The sequence below is a fragment of the Tachysurus fulvidraco genome, chromosome 26 (genome assembly GCF_022655615.1).
Source record: "Tachysurus fulvidraco isolate hzauxx_2018 chromosome 26, HZAU_PFXX_2.0, whole genome shotgun sequence".
Classification (NCBI taxonomy): Eukaryota; Metazoa; Chordata; class Actinopteri; order Siluriformes; family Bagridae; genus Tachysurus; species Tachysurus fulvidraco.
In genome coordinates this window covers 8,319,896-8,332,894 of record NC_062543.1, presented here as the reverse complement: position 1 = coordinate 8,332,894, position 12,999 = coordinate 8,319,896, and the positions used below count along the sequence as shown (strand labels likewise).

The following is a 12,999-nucleotide window of genomic DNA, read 5'->3' as shown; positions in this document are numbered from 1 at the left end:
TCAAAGTTAGCCACACCTTATATTAACCATCTTCATCATGCAGAAATACTATTTAAAGCCAACAAGCAATTGATTATGAAAGATAAATGGCTTCATGTTCACTACTTAGACTTTCTATGTTGTGCCAAAGGTATTGTTGTGCATTATATGACAATTAGTCTATTTCCTGTCTAATAGCTAACTACAAAGTCCTGTTTAATTTTCATGAAAATAAATTAAAAAATAAATCCACATATGCACAGCAATATCAGGATTAAATCTTAAATGCCTCTCTATAATTACATGTAAAGGAAAGGACATGCTAATATGCACTCACAACTGTGGATAATCCTTTATGTACGAGCACAAACTAAGGTGTGTCACAAAATGGGACAGGCACCAATAGATGGCAATATAGATAGAGTTATGTGTCACAAAATGGGACAGACACCAATAGATGGCAATATAGATAAGATTTATTTTACAATGAAAAGGGAATACATTAACTTAGAACCACATAGCAAAGTAGCAAGAGACACACACTAATGGCAAGGCTTTGAGCAAAAATATACACATTAAGCTTTGGAAGCTACATTTAAAACATGGCATAAACAGACATTAAATAAAGAAACTTAGATTGACTGCTGAACTTACACAAAACACATGAGCATAATCAAGCAGGAGCATGTGACAAAGAACAGAAGTAGACTTTTTACATAAAAGTGACAAAAATAATGCTCTACGAGATTTAGATAAATGCACCGATAATAATAGAGCTAGGTAGAGGACTAGATTCATATAGAATCTATAATCACAAACACAAAAAAACAAAACAAAAAAAAAACAGATGATCTTTTGAAAGTTGCTCATAATAATTAAAATGTATAGTAACACCAGCTAGAATTGTTGAGGGACTTTTCTGGGCACATGTCCTGAGGTTTACTGGTTAGCAACTTAGCTGGGTTTTGACAAGGTTACTGACATACAACAAAATATATCTACAGACAAAAAAAAGGAAAAAAATAATTGGTTTAATTACTACACAGTTATAATAAAGCAAGATTCTTCCTACTTCCATACATCTGACTTGCAAAGCTCGTTTTGGACAGAATCATATTCCATTTATTTCCTCTATCCACTGTCTCAGAATATCTTCAGCTGCTTTGAGGGTAGAGTCATCCTTTTATAAAAAAAAAATAAAAAAATAAAAAATATATGAATATTTATGTATTATGATGAATCTCATTCATTATACTGTCTGCATAGCTGATGACAAACAAATACTAATTAAAGGACTTGTAGAGGGGAAGTGGGATGAGCTGGACTACTGTTCAGATGAGCAAGGCCCTTAACCCTCAACTGATCAGTTGTATAAATGAAATAAATGTAAGTCGCTCTGGATAAGGATGTCTGACTCATGCCATAAATCTAGTACAATTTTAATCAATTTACAATTTATCTGGAAAATTACAGGGTATGTTAATGTAATTCCAGGGTTTTTGTACTGACAACATACATTAGAGGGTCTTGATATGGTAATATTTTGCATACTTTTCTCTGTATTATTCTTATTATCAATTGTACAATATATGGCATAAATAGATATAAACCTGACCATCAGACCCATATTCAATTCAATTTAAAATTTAAAGTTTAAAGGATAAAATTAAGTTAATATTTATATCTAACAATTTTCCCTAATGAGCAAGCCGGAGGTGACGGTGGCAAGGAAAAACTCCCTAAGACGATATGAGGAAGAAACCTTGAGATGAACCAATTTCAGAAGGGAGCCTCATCCTCATTTGGGTGACACTGTTAAGTAAATAATGTCAATAATGTCATATGAGCATGGTGAACCAAACAAAACCTTCCACTAGAATTTAGAGTGTGGCTGTGAGTATTTCTCCTCATCCAGGATCAAGTGTATTAGTGAGATCAAGAAAGGAGGCCTGGGGTGTAGTTGGCATTACAAATCATCCCAAAGATGGTCAGTACGGGCTGAGTTCAGGACACTGTGCAGGCAACTCATTATCTTTCACATCAGGGATATCGTCATGCTGAACCCCATAGTTCCGCTGAGGGAAATTAAATTGCTATATACGTTCTAGCCAATATTAGGCTTCTAACATTCTTGTATAGGTGTGATGGGAAGGTGTCCACATACTGTACCTTTGGATATATTGTGTATCTTAAGAAACAAATTTACCTTTACAAAGCAGAATCGGATGTAGTTCTGAAACTGTGGTCTGCTTTCTTGGCTGTAAAATGCAGATACAGGGATAGTACCCAAACGCTGAAAGAACATGCAAACATATCCTGTTCATTTTCATTAAATAAACAGGTATCACTTGGAAAATGTAAACATCTTATGATTTATAGCTACCTTCTCTTTAATAAGCCACTTGACAAATCTGTAGTCATAGGGTTCATCCTTGGAGTTCGGGTCATTCAAGTCAACCTCTACAGGAGAAAGACATCGGATTTAATACAGGAAATGTGTCTTAACAGTGTCTGTCTACTGTTTACAAATCCACCATTCCTACCAAGCTGTGCTCCATTTACTGCTAAGCACGTTATTGCAGCTCTCATTAGCTTGATGACAACCACTAGAAAGATTTTGTGCAGTTTTTGAATATTAATCATTTTGATGGCTCATTTGCAATGTCAAATGCAGCGTATATGTGCTGTGTTTTTTGTAGGGAATTTTATAGTTTACACTATCAGTGAGTAATTAAATAAGAAAAAGTAGCTAGTTGAATTGGTTCTTACACTTGTTTGATTATTAGCCCTTAAGGAAGTTCCTGGTGCTGAGCCCCTGTATTGTCTTTTATGTACATCTTATCAACCTGTAGGCTTAATTTTACCCTCCTCTACTCATATAAATATAAATATGAGGACTCACTCAGGGAGGAAATGTCTGTAATCATGAAGTAGCCACCCTCAGGCAGGATAGGTTGTAGTCCGACACTCCTCAGACACTCAGCTAACCTGAGCCTTTTGGACTGCAGCTGTGTAGGTAGTTGTTTGAAATAGCTTTCCTCTGTGCCAAACAGTTCATATTCCCTTTCGAAAGCCATAGCGACAGCCTCCTAAGAACACAGCTAGTATGTACATTTATCAAAAAAAAAACCCTCACCATCCACTTTATTAAGAACACCTTTATACCTGAATATTCACGCAATTATATATGTGGCCAATAAAAAGGCAGCAACACAATAAAAAAAAAAACATTTAAACACAGGTAGCTTCAGTTAATGTTCACATAAACTATCAGAATGAAGAATATATTTGAATAGTGTGGAAAAAAAGATGGGTGGAAATGTCTTGATAAGAGAGGGCAGGATCAAAATGGCCAGGTACTAGGAAGGATACAGAAACTCAAATACCCATTATTTACAATCATAGTAGCAGAAAGGCATTTTAGCATACCACAGCTACAACAGCTAAACACCACAACTGGTTCCTTGTGAGAGGAAATTAGGAAAAATATCACCTAGTCTTTTTCCAGTCTTTAACTGCCCAGATATACTGAGCCCATGCCCTCTCAGATACTTGTTCTTGGCTGAAAAGAGTGGAACCCAAATTCACATCAATGTTTGTGCAAGGCTGAGATGCTTTTCTATTTACCTACTGTACAGACTACGATAGGCTTCCTGTCAATTCAGACCAGTCTGGTCATCTTCCTCTGTTCTCTTTCATCAACAAGGTGTCTCAGACCCTCAACTCAAAATTTTTTTGTTTTTCACACCATTCTGTGTGAACATTTAAGACTCTACAGTATGTGATGTTCTCTGGAGATTATCACATTATTATGTTTGATGTGACCATTACCTGAAGTCTTGGATCTGTACCTGTATGATATTATGCACTGTGCTGCTGCCATCTGATTGGCTGATTAGAACATTTAGAATGTGCAGGTGTAAAGTGGATGGCAAAAGGAAAATGCTCTTAGTTGTCTTTTTACCTGATTAAGAGTGGGACAGTGATATAAGGAGTTCTGATGGACAGTTTGCAGATGTTTCAGTAGATGTCCCGGCCCTATAGCCCAGCCCACCTAAAGCAAATGTAGGAATCAGGAAATGCATTCACAAACAAGGATGAAACATAGAGAATACAATTATTCTGGATTGTGTTTATAGACAACTGCAGGAAAAAAAAGCAGTCTTCCAGACAAATCCATTAAAATATTACAACATTTAGGTTGCAAATGTGAAATGCACAAGTGAGTTTTCCTAAACATTGAAACATACCAGACTCATGAAGTGATATATAAATATTACCTTCCATCCTGTAGCACTGAAGCTCTTGCCTGCACTGCTAACAGTGATCGTACGCTCCCACATGCCTGGAAGACTGGCTACAATTGAAACACAGACAAATAGATACAAGTACAAGTAAATTATCTGACAAAACCTTTAAGCAACCCTTATTACTTATCCTTGATAGAACAATAACTTATATGCCTTATACTGTACATTATCATGTTTATATTCTAAATGTTGTAGATTAATATGAATGTCTCAGCAGTCACAGGAATTGTGATTCTTACCTATTTAAAAAAAAACATCATTTTGAGGCTTTTCTGCTACTATCAGCTCTAATCTCAAATCATTACGTCTTTAAATCTAGAGGAAACTCGTGTTCTTACCTATTTTAATATGTCGTGCTCCATCATATGTAAGCCACTCATACACCTCGTCAATGAAGCAAATAACATCGTGCTTTATACACAGGTCAGCGATCATCTGTAACTCTTCCCTCTGAAAGACCTAATAATTGATGAAATTATTCATCTTCAGATTTCTTTTAATATATTTGCCTAAGCTATTAAACTCTGAAAGCAAATGGGCAGAACTCACCTTGCCTAAGGGATTATTGGGATTGTTGATGACGATAGCCTTTGTACGAGAGTTAAATTTACTTGCTAGCTCTTCAGGACATAACACCCAATCAGCACTAGACAAAGCCGGACCGGTGACCTTTTGCTGCAGGATATGAATAAACACCCCGGTTTTTTTTGTGTGTGTGTGTGTGTGTGTGTGTGTGTGTGTGTGTGTGTGAAATAATTTCTGATGAATAAATAAACACACATTATAACTAGTGCACTTGAGCTTTTGAAAGTTAAAACTCACAGGCTTCAGGGGGACAAAGACAGGTTTTCCCCCTGCCATTAATGTCATGGCTTCATAGCAGTCAAAGAAAGGCTCCACAATGATCACCTGTACCACAGAACAAGCATGAGAGAGGATGGCACATATGGATCTCACTGATAATGATCAAACCTCATCACTTTCACTATAAAATCAGTGGCATTTAGAAGTGACAAATATTTATTCCAAACCATAATAAATATCACACACAAACTTACTTCATCACCCTCATCAACCAGACCCTGAAAGGCACAGAAAAGGGTCCCATAGGCTCCCACAGAAACCAGTATCTCCTTCATGGGGTCTATTTCACGGGCTAAAATCCTCCCAAAGAATTTGGCAAGGATCTTGACAAGAGGTGGATGGCCCTGTAAATCAGAATGCATTTGTACTCAATATAACAGGATTCCCCATGAATAATACAAATATATTGGTACATAAGGCCAATTAAGCCTGGGATTTATGTGCGTCTGAAGTATTAATGTGCATTTCTATGTACATCTGTTGTTAGTAAACCTTTTTTAGATTATTGTTTTATATTATTTAACAAACCCTAAAATCGAGATTAAAAATTAAAATGAACAACAAAAAAAGAAAATGTAAAAATCACTTACAAAGGCACGTGTGTACTGGTGTGTGGAGGCTCCTCCATTGATGGCCTTGCAGAGAGACTCCAAGAGGAAGCTGGGAGGAGAAAAATCAGGGAATCCTTGTCCCAGGTTCACTACCTTATACTCAGCAGCTAGCTTTGTAAATTCCAGCCTTAGCAGATAAACACAAATAATCACAATAGGTAAATTGTAAGATCAAGATGTATTGGTATACTTAGTAGTTATACAGGTAGATGTATAAAGGAGGGTACGAAAAATGTCTATAAGTAATTAATTTCACCATGGCCAGGACTGTAATGAACCTGCATGGAAATGATGTACATGTACTCCTCAACATACTGGAAGGAAGATGCTTATTGTGTAGGCAAAAAAATGTTATCATTATAAAATTAAGCATAATGGAAACACTAGAAGCCAGAAATGCCTTATAGGTAATACTGCATAATCCAAGTAATTGGATAATTGTGTGCTATACGAATTAGACATAGTACAATACTATGTGATTTTTAACATAATCCAAATGTCCAAATGTGGAAATGTATGAAAAAGAAGAAATAAATGATAATAAAAAAAATGTTTGCAAGCATGTAGAATAAACATATGTGTGCAACTGGAGCAAAAGAATTAGTGATGCATATAACAGGTCTGTTATAGGTGAACCAAAGCCAGGCTCTTCAGACAAAAACAAAAGTGCACTTTGGTCATCTTTTTAAAAAAAAAAAAAAAAGTAAATATTTACCACACATTCTTGTCCACTTTTTCAAGCCTTCGTGCATGCAAATGCCGGGACATGATTGTCTGGAGGGGGGGGGGGCATAAAGTTATAGGAGCATTTACACAGCAAATGTACAGTATTTATGAAAATCCTGTAAGTTCAGAAAATGTTTACATATGGCACATTTATATACAGATTACAATGTCAAGTTTAAATTGCTTGTATTTCAAATTTTCTAATGAAAATCTTGTGAAACCCTGTTATATAATGGCATGAAATTAAAAAAGTAAGTCAGTATAAATCCATAAATTAAGACTAACAATAACAGTGATTTTATTGTTATTTTATTATTCAGTAAAGTTTAACACTTTAGAACCAATAAGCACTAAATGACCAATAAGGTAGTGATCTGATATGTTGTCAATCTGTGCATACATCCTCTACTGCACTGCAGGATGTGTTTGGTATCTACAATATTCCATTTATAGATCAAACAATTTTCTGTCATCTCACTTTATCCACATCTAATGAATCTTTTGGTGCTGGTAATTATTAAAAGATTTTCATTGTGTATCATTGATATACTGATTAACACTGATAAATGAGGCCCAATGTCAGCAAAAAAAGCTTGAAAAAAATTGTCTGATACATCATATTCTGCAATAGTGGTTTTGATCACATGTAGCGGTGAAAATAACCGGAATCTCCAGTATGATTGCAAAATTGTACTTAAATCAGAACAAGTTGAAAAAAAGATAATACTTTTAAAAAAATGGAGAAGTGAAAAGAAAAAAAACACAGTCTGACAAAACTGACTATAAGTCAGAGGTTCTCAAAGTTGAATCTATACCTTAATAACACTATTATTGCTCATATATATATATATATATATATATATATATATATATATATATATATATACACACACACACACACATATATATAAAATTATATATATAATCCCATAATATTTTGTTTTGGCTCTCTGGCTATAAACTCATGAATTAAATGACAAATATTTCTGCTTACCAAAATATTTGATTTCTTCAGGAAAAATCAATTGCAGCTGAAATAGTCTGAATTCAAAAAATAAAGTTGAATCTAATACTCATCCAACACTGAACATTGGGTTATTTTAAATATATATGTATATAAGTCTCTCTAAACCAACCTTGATCTGCAGGTTAGTGGGAATTAGTGATGATTTCCAAACAGTGGCACCATTTACCAGCACCCTCCTAAACATAACAGGGTGCAATGTTCACCTTCAGGGAAAGAAATTAAATGTAATTCAGACTATAGGGTGGTTGTTGTTGTTTATTTCCATTATATAATATTCAAATTCCCGACCAAAATAGCCATTATATCATTACTGTCACTACATTATATCCTTCCGCGTTTTAAATAGCACAAATCCTGCTGGGGATTATAACATCCTTTAAAAAGATTTCATACGACAGTATAACAGTTACCGTGTTGTTTATCCGCATTACACTGCTGCTAACTTTTCTTTCTGTAATCAGGTGCTGGTTCGTCAAATCATGGCTCAATCCCAAACACCTTATTCCTCCCTATATTAAGGGCACTACAACGCTTTAGCTGTTGTGTTTGTGCACTAATAAGACTCCACAAGGCGTTTAGACAGTCACCTGACCCTTGAACCTACTACCGGTGTTGGCGGAGTCCAAAAGAGTGAATCAATTGCGGACATTTTGGAGTCGACACCGATTCATATACACAGAGTGATTCGAAGACTCTTACATTCATTCTATCCCAGACTGTATGAAAGCTTTGTGTCCCTAGATCTGCTCTCCATCCTAGATTATATTTTTGACAAATGATTTCATAACACACTCAAAATCACGAGTGCACATAGAGTAACAGGTGTAATGACACCTGTAATGATGTAATGTGGGTGTAATGACAAGGAGAAATATTTACTCATTAATCCTCTTTAGAAATGTCTATCTGCATCTAAGTCTATAATACCTAATTAGCACCCTAATAGTAAAATTTTCAAGTTATTACACCAACCATCCATAACCTCAAATCTGCAGTGGACACATGAGGCAGAAAGTAAACAGTAAGCGAGTGAAGGATAGCCCTTTAGGTTTGATCTTACAAATTACCAAATAAGATAGTACTAGCTATGGTACAAACGTGTCAACGTGTGCAGTGCATCACATGCTGACTCCTGTCCACTGCCTAAAAGTACCTACATTAAATTTGTCACAGCCATTTTTCCAGAACAAGGGAAAAGTACAGAATATTATCAGAAGCAGGTTTATTGGCCACGTCTGTTGACACACACAAAGAATTTGGTTCCAGCTGTTTGTGACTCTCAAAACTACAGACATAACACTATACTATACAAGACAAATGCATGTGGATATTTGATTTTAGCACTCCTGTCACTCAGTAGACAACCTTCTCACCTACTTGGCCCAATGTCCCTTATTTCAGAACAATAATTATTAATCTGCTGTTACAATATAGCATCAAAATAAATAGGAAGCCCATTAAACTAGGATGCCACAACTTCTCTCCATTAAGATCATTGATTGTAAAAATGGCAACAGGTTTTGAATCTTAGTGAATTCACACTAAAGGAAACAGTGAAAAGTAAACACCAAAACTGTATTTATTGAACTCCAAAAGATACAATTATGGCTGACACACCAACTCTTTCTTACAAACAGAAAATTCAATGACAAATACATACAACCAATCCTATCATTGTTTCCCAAATGTCTGTAATAAAAAAAGAAAGAAAGAAAAAAGAAAAATTCACCTTACTAAACAAGTTACTGAAGTTATTCAGTGAGGTATTAATACCACTATCACCAATAAGAGTTTAATGGCTTAATGTATCTAATATATTTACAGTGAATCAAGACAATTTTACAGATTGGAAACAAAAGTTTGGCGTTTGTCATTTTCTTACATTTCACCTAAACCCACTCATTTCTTTCTGTTCATTTCATTTCCTCTCTCTACACAGCTGCTTTCTTTATATCCTCAGGCAGCACCCTCCCTTTCTTCCTGACTCTCTGTTTACGTTTCTCCATCTTGTTCTGCTTGGATTTCTGTATGTTTCTACGTCTTTTATCTTGCCTCTTTTGCATCTTTTCCAACACATGCTGACTCCGTTCAGTCCATTTCTTTTTCCTCCGCATCTTCATTTTCTCCTTCCTCTTTAAGGAGGCACGAAGAAGGTCTTCGTTGTCTTTGATCTTCATGCCCTCGGCTTTGTAGAGGATGTTTGTCCACCGCATTTTCTCTTCTTCCTTCTTGGCTTTCTCTTCATCTTTCTCTCTCAGCTCCTCAAGACGGGCCTTCCTTGCCTCCACTCGGGACAAAAGCTGTTTGAAGTTCCTGCCTGTGAGGGGAGTGAGAGTTCCTTTTACCTTCCTTTTCTTTTTCTCCTTTAACTTGGTTGCTTTGTCTACATACTCCTCCCCTACTTCTACCTTGTTGAAGATAATGGTGTTTGTGTCCTTAATGGCAGCTTTACTTGTTGTAGAATCACTCTGAGGTATAGGTATCGGTTCGCTTTCGCTTTCTACTTTGACCTCTACGGAAGCACTGTCCGCTAACTTCTTCATGCGAAATTCTTTCCTTTTCCTCTTCTTGCGTTCTCGCTCCTGTTTTCGTTTTGCTCGCCGTTTCTGAACTTCCTCCGAGGAGGGATCCTTTGGAGTGCCCTACACAACAACAAATACAAAACAGAAATAATAAATAAAAAAATAAGTACACACACACACACACACGTATACACATACATACACACACACACATTTTATACATATACATACGCACACACATTTTATACACACACACACACACGCACGTATACACATACATACACACACACATTTTATACATATACATACGCACACACATTTTATACACACACACACACACACACACGCACGTATACACATACATACACACACACATTTTATACATATACATACGCACACACATTTTATACACACACACACACAAATATATATATACAAACACAGAAATCAAGCCTGAATCATCAAACCTGAAACACATTAAATATATTTATACTGAAATATTCAAGCTTATGTTAGCATTTTTTGTGCCATTTTCTGGTTGGTGCTGTATTTTCATTATTCCTGAGGGAGATTAACTTAATGTGTAACAATCAGGTTTTGTTATTAACTCCTAAACAAAAAGAGCATGACTTTTTCTTCTCATTTAACCTTTAACCAGTTATGTTCAACGTCAAGGTCACATAGATTTCATACCTGTCCCCGAGATGCTTCAATCTTCTCATGAAGTCTTTTCTTTAAAATATCCACCGCATTAAATTCCTCTGTCTTTGCAGCTTGGATTGAAAGATGATAACGATACAAAACTTATGTAAGATACAAGATTTATCAGGAATCTTTACTGATTCATTCAGATGTGGGTTTGTGGTTTACCTTCAGTCTTATGCTTTATCTTTACTTGCTTCCCATGCTGAACTTTGGCCTGGGCAGCATTCTGTACAGCTGTACCACGTTGCTTCTGTGCTGGTATATGAAAACTCTTTGGATTTGTCTTCCTGAAATCAGTGTTCATGTTATGTCCTTTTCTATGCTCCTGTTTGTTCTTTTGCTTCTTTTTGAGTGGACCACCTTCACTGTTACCTTTGCCTTGAAATGGAACTGAAATAAAAAATAATAGATATAATTTTTTTCCTGGGGACTTACTACACTGTCTACAACCCAAGCCAACAGTATTGTCTGCACTCTCCAAAGGGCATTTTACAAATATCTAATGGCATTACTACCATGCTAAGGACTTCAGAAGACTTATTGCTAAAAATAACATTTATTGGTGACGGTGAGTTTTATACAACCGCACAGTGAGTACAAACAATTCATACAACACTATGGGTTTAGTAGTAGCAATATTTTTGGAAACATGAAAGCCAAGCGTGTTGGGTGCACTCCTACTTAAAAATTCACTGTGCTTGTATAGTGAGGTCACATTTAATACTGAAGTTCCAGGGCAGATTTAAAAAAGTAATCTACCTTTTGCTTGGAAATTGCTAAAAATGTCACAAATTAAGTCTTCATTTTGTTACATGACAACATGACTCTGTTTTGCAAATTGATTCCAAAAGAAAAAAAGGTTTGAGTACTTTACAGAGACTAACATTACAGAGGTACTTTGTAGATAATATTTTAATTTGTATTAACTTTGTATTAATAAATACGCATGAGATTATAACATCATAACTATTATACCATAAAACCAAAATGTCAGAGGATTAATTTTTCTTCATGCTTCCTTTTGTCATCACTATTGTACCAATATTGTATAGGCCTAAAGATTCAAACCTCTAATACAACATTCTAATATCTATATTTCTCTCTCTCTCTCTCCAGATTATTTCTCTCTATATATATAATAACAACACTATAATATCTCTCCCACTCTCTCTCTAGAGGGAGAGAGTGGGAGAGATATTATAGTGTTATTATAGTATCTCTCTCCACAATAAAAAAATCATACCAGCCCCAAGCAATTAAAAATTTTGGTTAAGGAAATAAAAAGTCTTAAAATTGAGTGACTGACCTCCAACTGAAACTAAACTCTATTACATGTGATTTTGATGTACATTACATGGTAAATGAGCACAGTACTCAGTGTACATGCTATCCAAAGAATTTTCAATGTGAAAGTAAGGAAGGAAAACAAAAAACAATAGGTATTTGTTTCTTGTGTAGCATATTATTTCTATTGTCCATTTCCTAGTTAGTGTTCTGTGCAAAATCTAATGTAGAAGATTCTCCAAAATGTAAGCAGTCGCAGTTACTTGAAACCAAACGTATCAGACAGAATATCTAAGTCTATGTATTTACCAAAACTATGACCTGGATAAAGTGGTTACTGAAGCAAATAACTGTAATAGTTTCAGACTGGTAAAGTAAGTGGACTGTCAGGTCTGATATTTGACATATAAACACATATAAACACATATAAACACACACACACACACACACACACACACACACACACACACACACACACACACACACACACACACACACACACCATAGCCTCTCTTGTTGGGCTTCTGGTCCTCAGAATGCCAGCTCTTGCGGGTAAACTTCTCCAGGTACTCATATTTGGAGGCGAGGCTAGACATCTTAGGATATTAAACTGTAAATAAAACGTGTTTGTACAAGTTAACATGCATTGAATTTCCAGGAGTCTTTGCTCATTACCAACAAAAACGCTACAAACAATTATCTTAGAAATGAATGTAGTTACTTACCTGTTAGCAGCTTCTAAGATCTTACAGTAAGTGTAAACATACAAATATATGGACTGTAAGGAATGAGTAAATAAACGTGGTTACATTTCTCATCCTTTTAGATCATACAATTAAATCATGCCCAATTCTGAAACTCAAAATAAATGACAAATATTCTGAAATATTCACGTCTCTGAAGTAGGTCTCAGCTCAGACACGTGTTTATATCGCGCATGCGCGATCTTCCTGACGTTCCGGATATGGTTA

General features: G+C 35.5%; 2 protein-coding genes across 3 annotated transcripts; both read right to left on the bottom strand.

Moving 5' to 3' along the window:
- Window positions 1–437: 437 nt before the first annotated feature.
- LOC113655194 (kynurenine--oxoglutarate transaminase 1-like) lies at window positions 438–8,071 on the bottom strand. Of its 2 annotated transcripts, XM_027165581.2 has the most exons (15): window positions 7,928–7,992; window positions 7,627–7,720; window positions 7,485–7,531; window positions 6,480–6,538; window positions 5,744–5,891; window positions 5,348–5,497; window positions 5,112–5,198; window positions 4,839–4,964; window positions 4,628–4,748; window positions 4,260–4,336; window positions 3,944–4,033; window positions 2,882–3,068; window positions 2,363–2,439; window positions 2,186–2,272; window positions 438–1,159 (listed from the first exon to the last, which is right to left on the bottom strand). In XM_027165581.2, the coding sequence occupies exons 4-15, from the start codon at window positions 6,530–6,532 to the stop codon at window positions 1,091–1,093; spliced, it is 1,272 nt and encodes a 423-aa protein (XP_027021382.1). In that variant the 5' UTR covers window positions 6,533–6,538; window positions 7,485–7,531; window positions 7,627–7,720; window positions 7,928–7,992; the 3' UTR covers window positions 438–1,090. The 2 variants fall into 2 exon arrangements, with proteins under 2 accessions (XP_027021382.1, XP_027021381.1); XM_027165580.2 differs by lacking the exon at window positions 7,485–7,531 and having other exon boundaries at window positions 7,928–8,071.
- Window positions 8,072–9,078: 1,007 nt separating this feature from the next.
- surf6 (surfeit 6) lies at window positions 9,079–12,983 on the bottom strand. Its single transcript, XM_027165481.2, has 6 exons — window positions 12,922–12,983; window positions 12,754–12,806; window positions 12,531–12,638; window positions 10,910–11,134; window positions 10,733–10,812; window positions 9,079–10,159 (listed from the first exon to the last, which is right to left on the bottom strand). The coding sequence occupies exons 3-6, from the start codon at window positions 12,622–12,624 to the stop codon at window positions 9,449–9,451; spliced, it is 1,110 nt and encodes a 369-aa protein (XP_027021282.1). The 5' UTR covers window positions 12,625–12,638; window positions 12,754–12,806; window positions 12,922–12,983; the 3' UTR covers window positions 9,079–9,448.
- Between the last annotated feature and the right edge of the window lie 16 nt (window positions 12,984–12,999).

What these genes read in the sequence shown, in the direction of transcription:
- LOC113655194 (XM_027165580.2), bottom strand. Translation starts at nt 7,701, where the DNA reads ATGTTTAGGAGGGTGCTGGTAAATGGTGCCACTGTTTGGAAATCATCA. An exon ending in CCACTAACCTGCAGATCAAG is followed by an intron (nt 6,539 to 7,626) that starts GTTGGTTTAGAG and finishes CCCCCCCTCCAG; the next exon opens with ACAATCATGTCCCGGCATTT. An exon ending in ACTGTCCCACTCTTAATCAG is followed by an intron (nt 3,069 to 3,943) that starts GTAAAAAGACAA and finishes CTGTGTTCTTAG; the next exon opens with GAGGCTGTCGCTATGGCTTT.
- surf6 (XM_027165481.2), bottom strand. Translation starts at nt 12,624, where the DNA reads ATGTCTAGCCTCGCCTCCAAATATGAGTACCTGGAGAAGTTTACCCGC. An exon ending in GCCCAACAAGAGAGGCTATG is followed by an intron (nt 11,135 to 12,530) that starts GTGTGTGTGTGT and finishes TTTTTATTTCAG; the next exon opens with TTCCATTTCAAGGCAAAGGT. An exon ending in GATAAAGCATAAGACTGAAG is followed by an intron (nt 10,813 to 10,909) that starts GTAAACCACAAA and finishes TTTCAATCCAAG; the next exon opens with CTGCAAAGACAGAGGAATTT.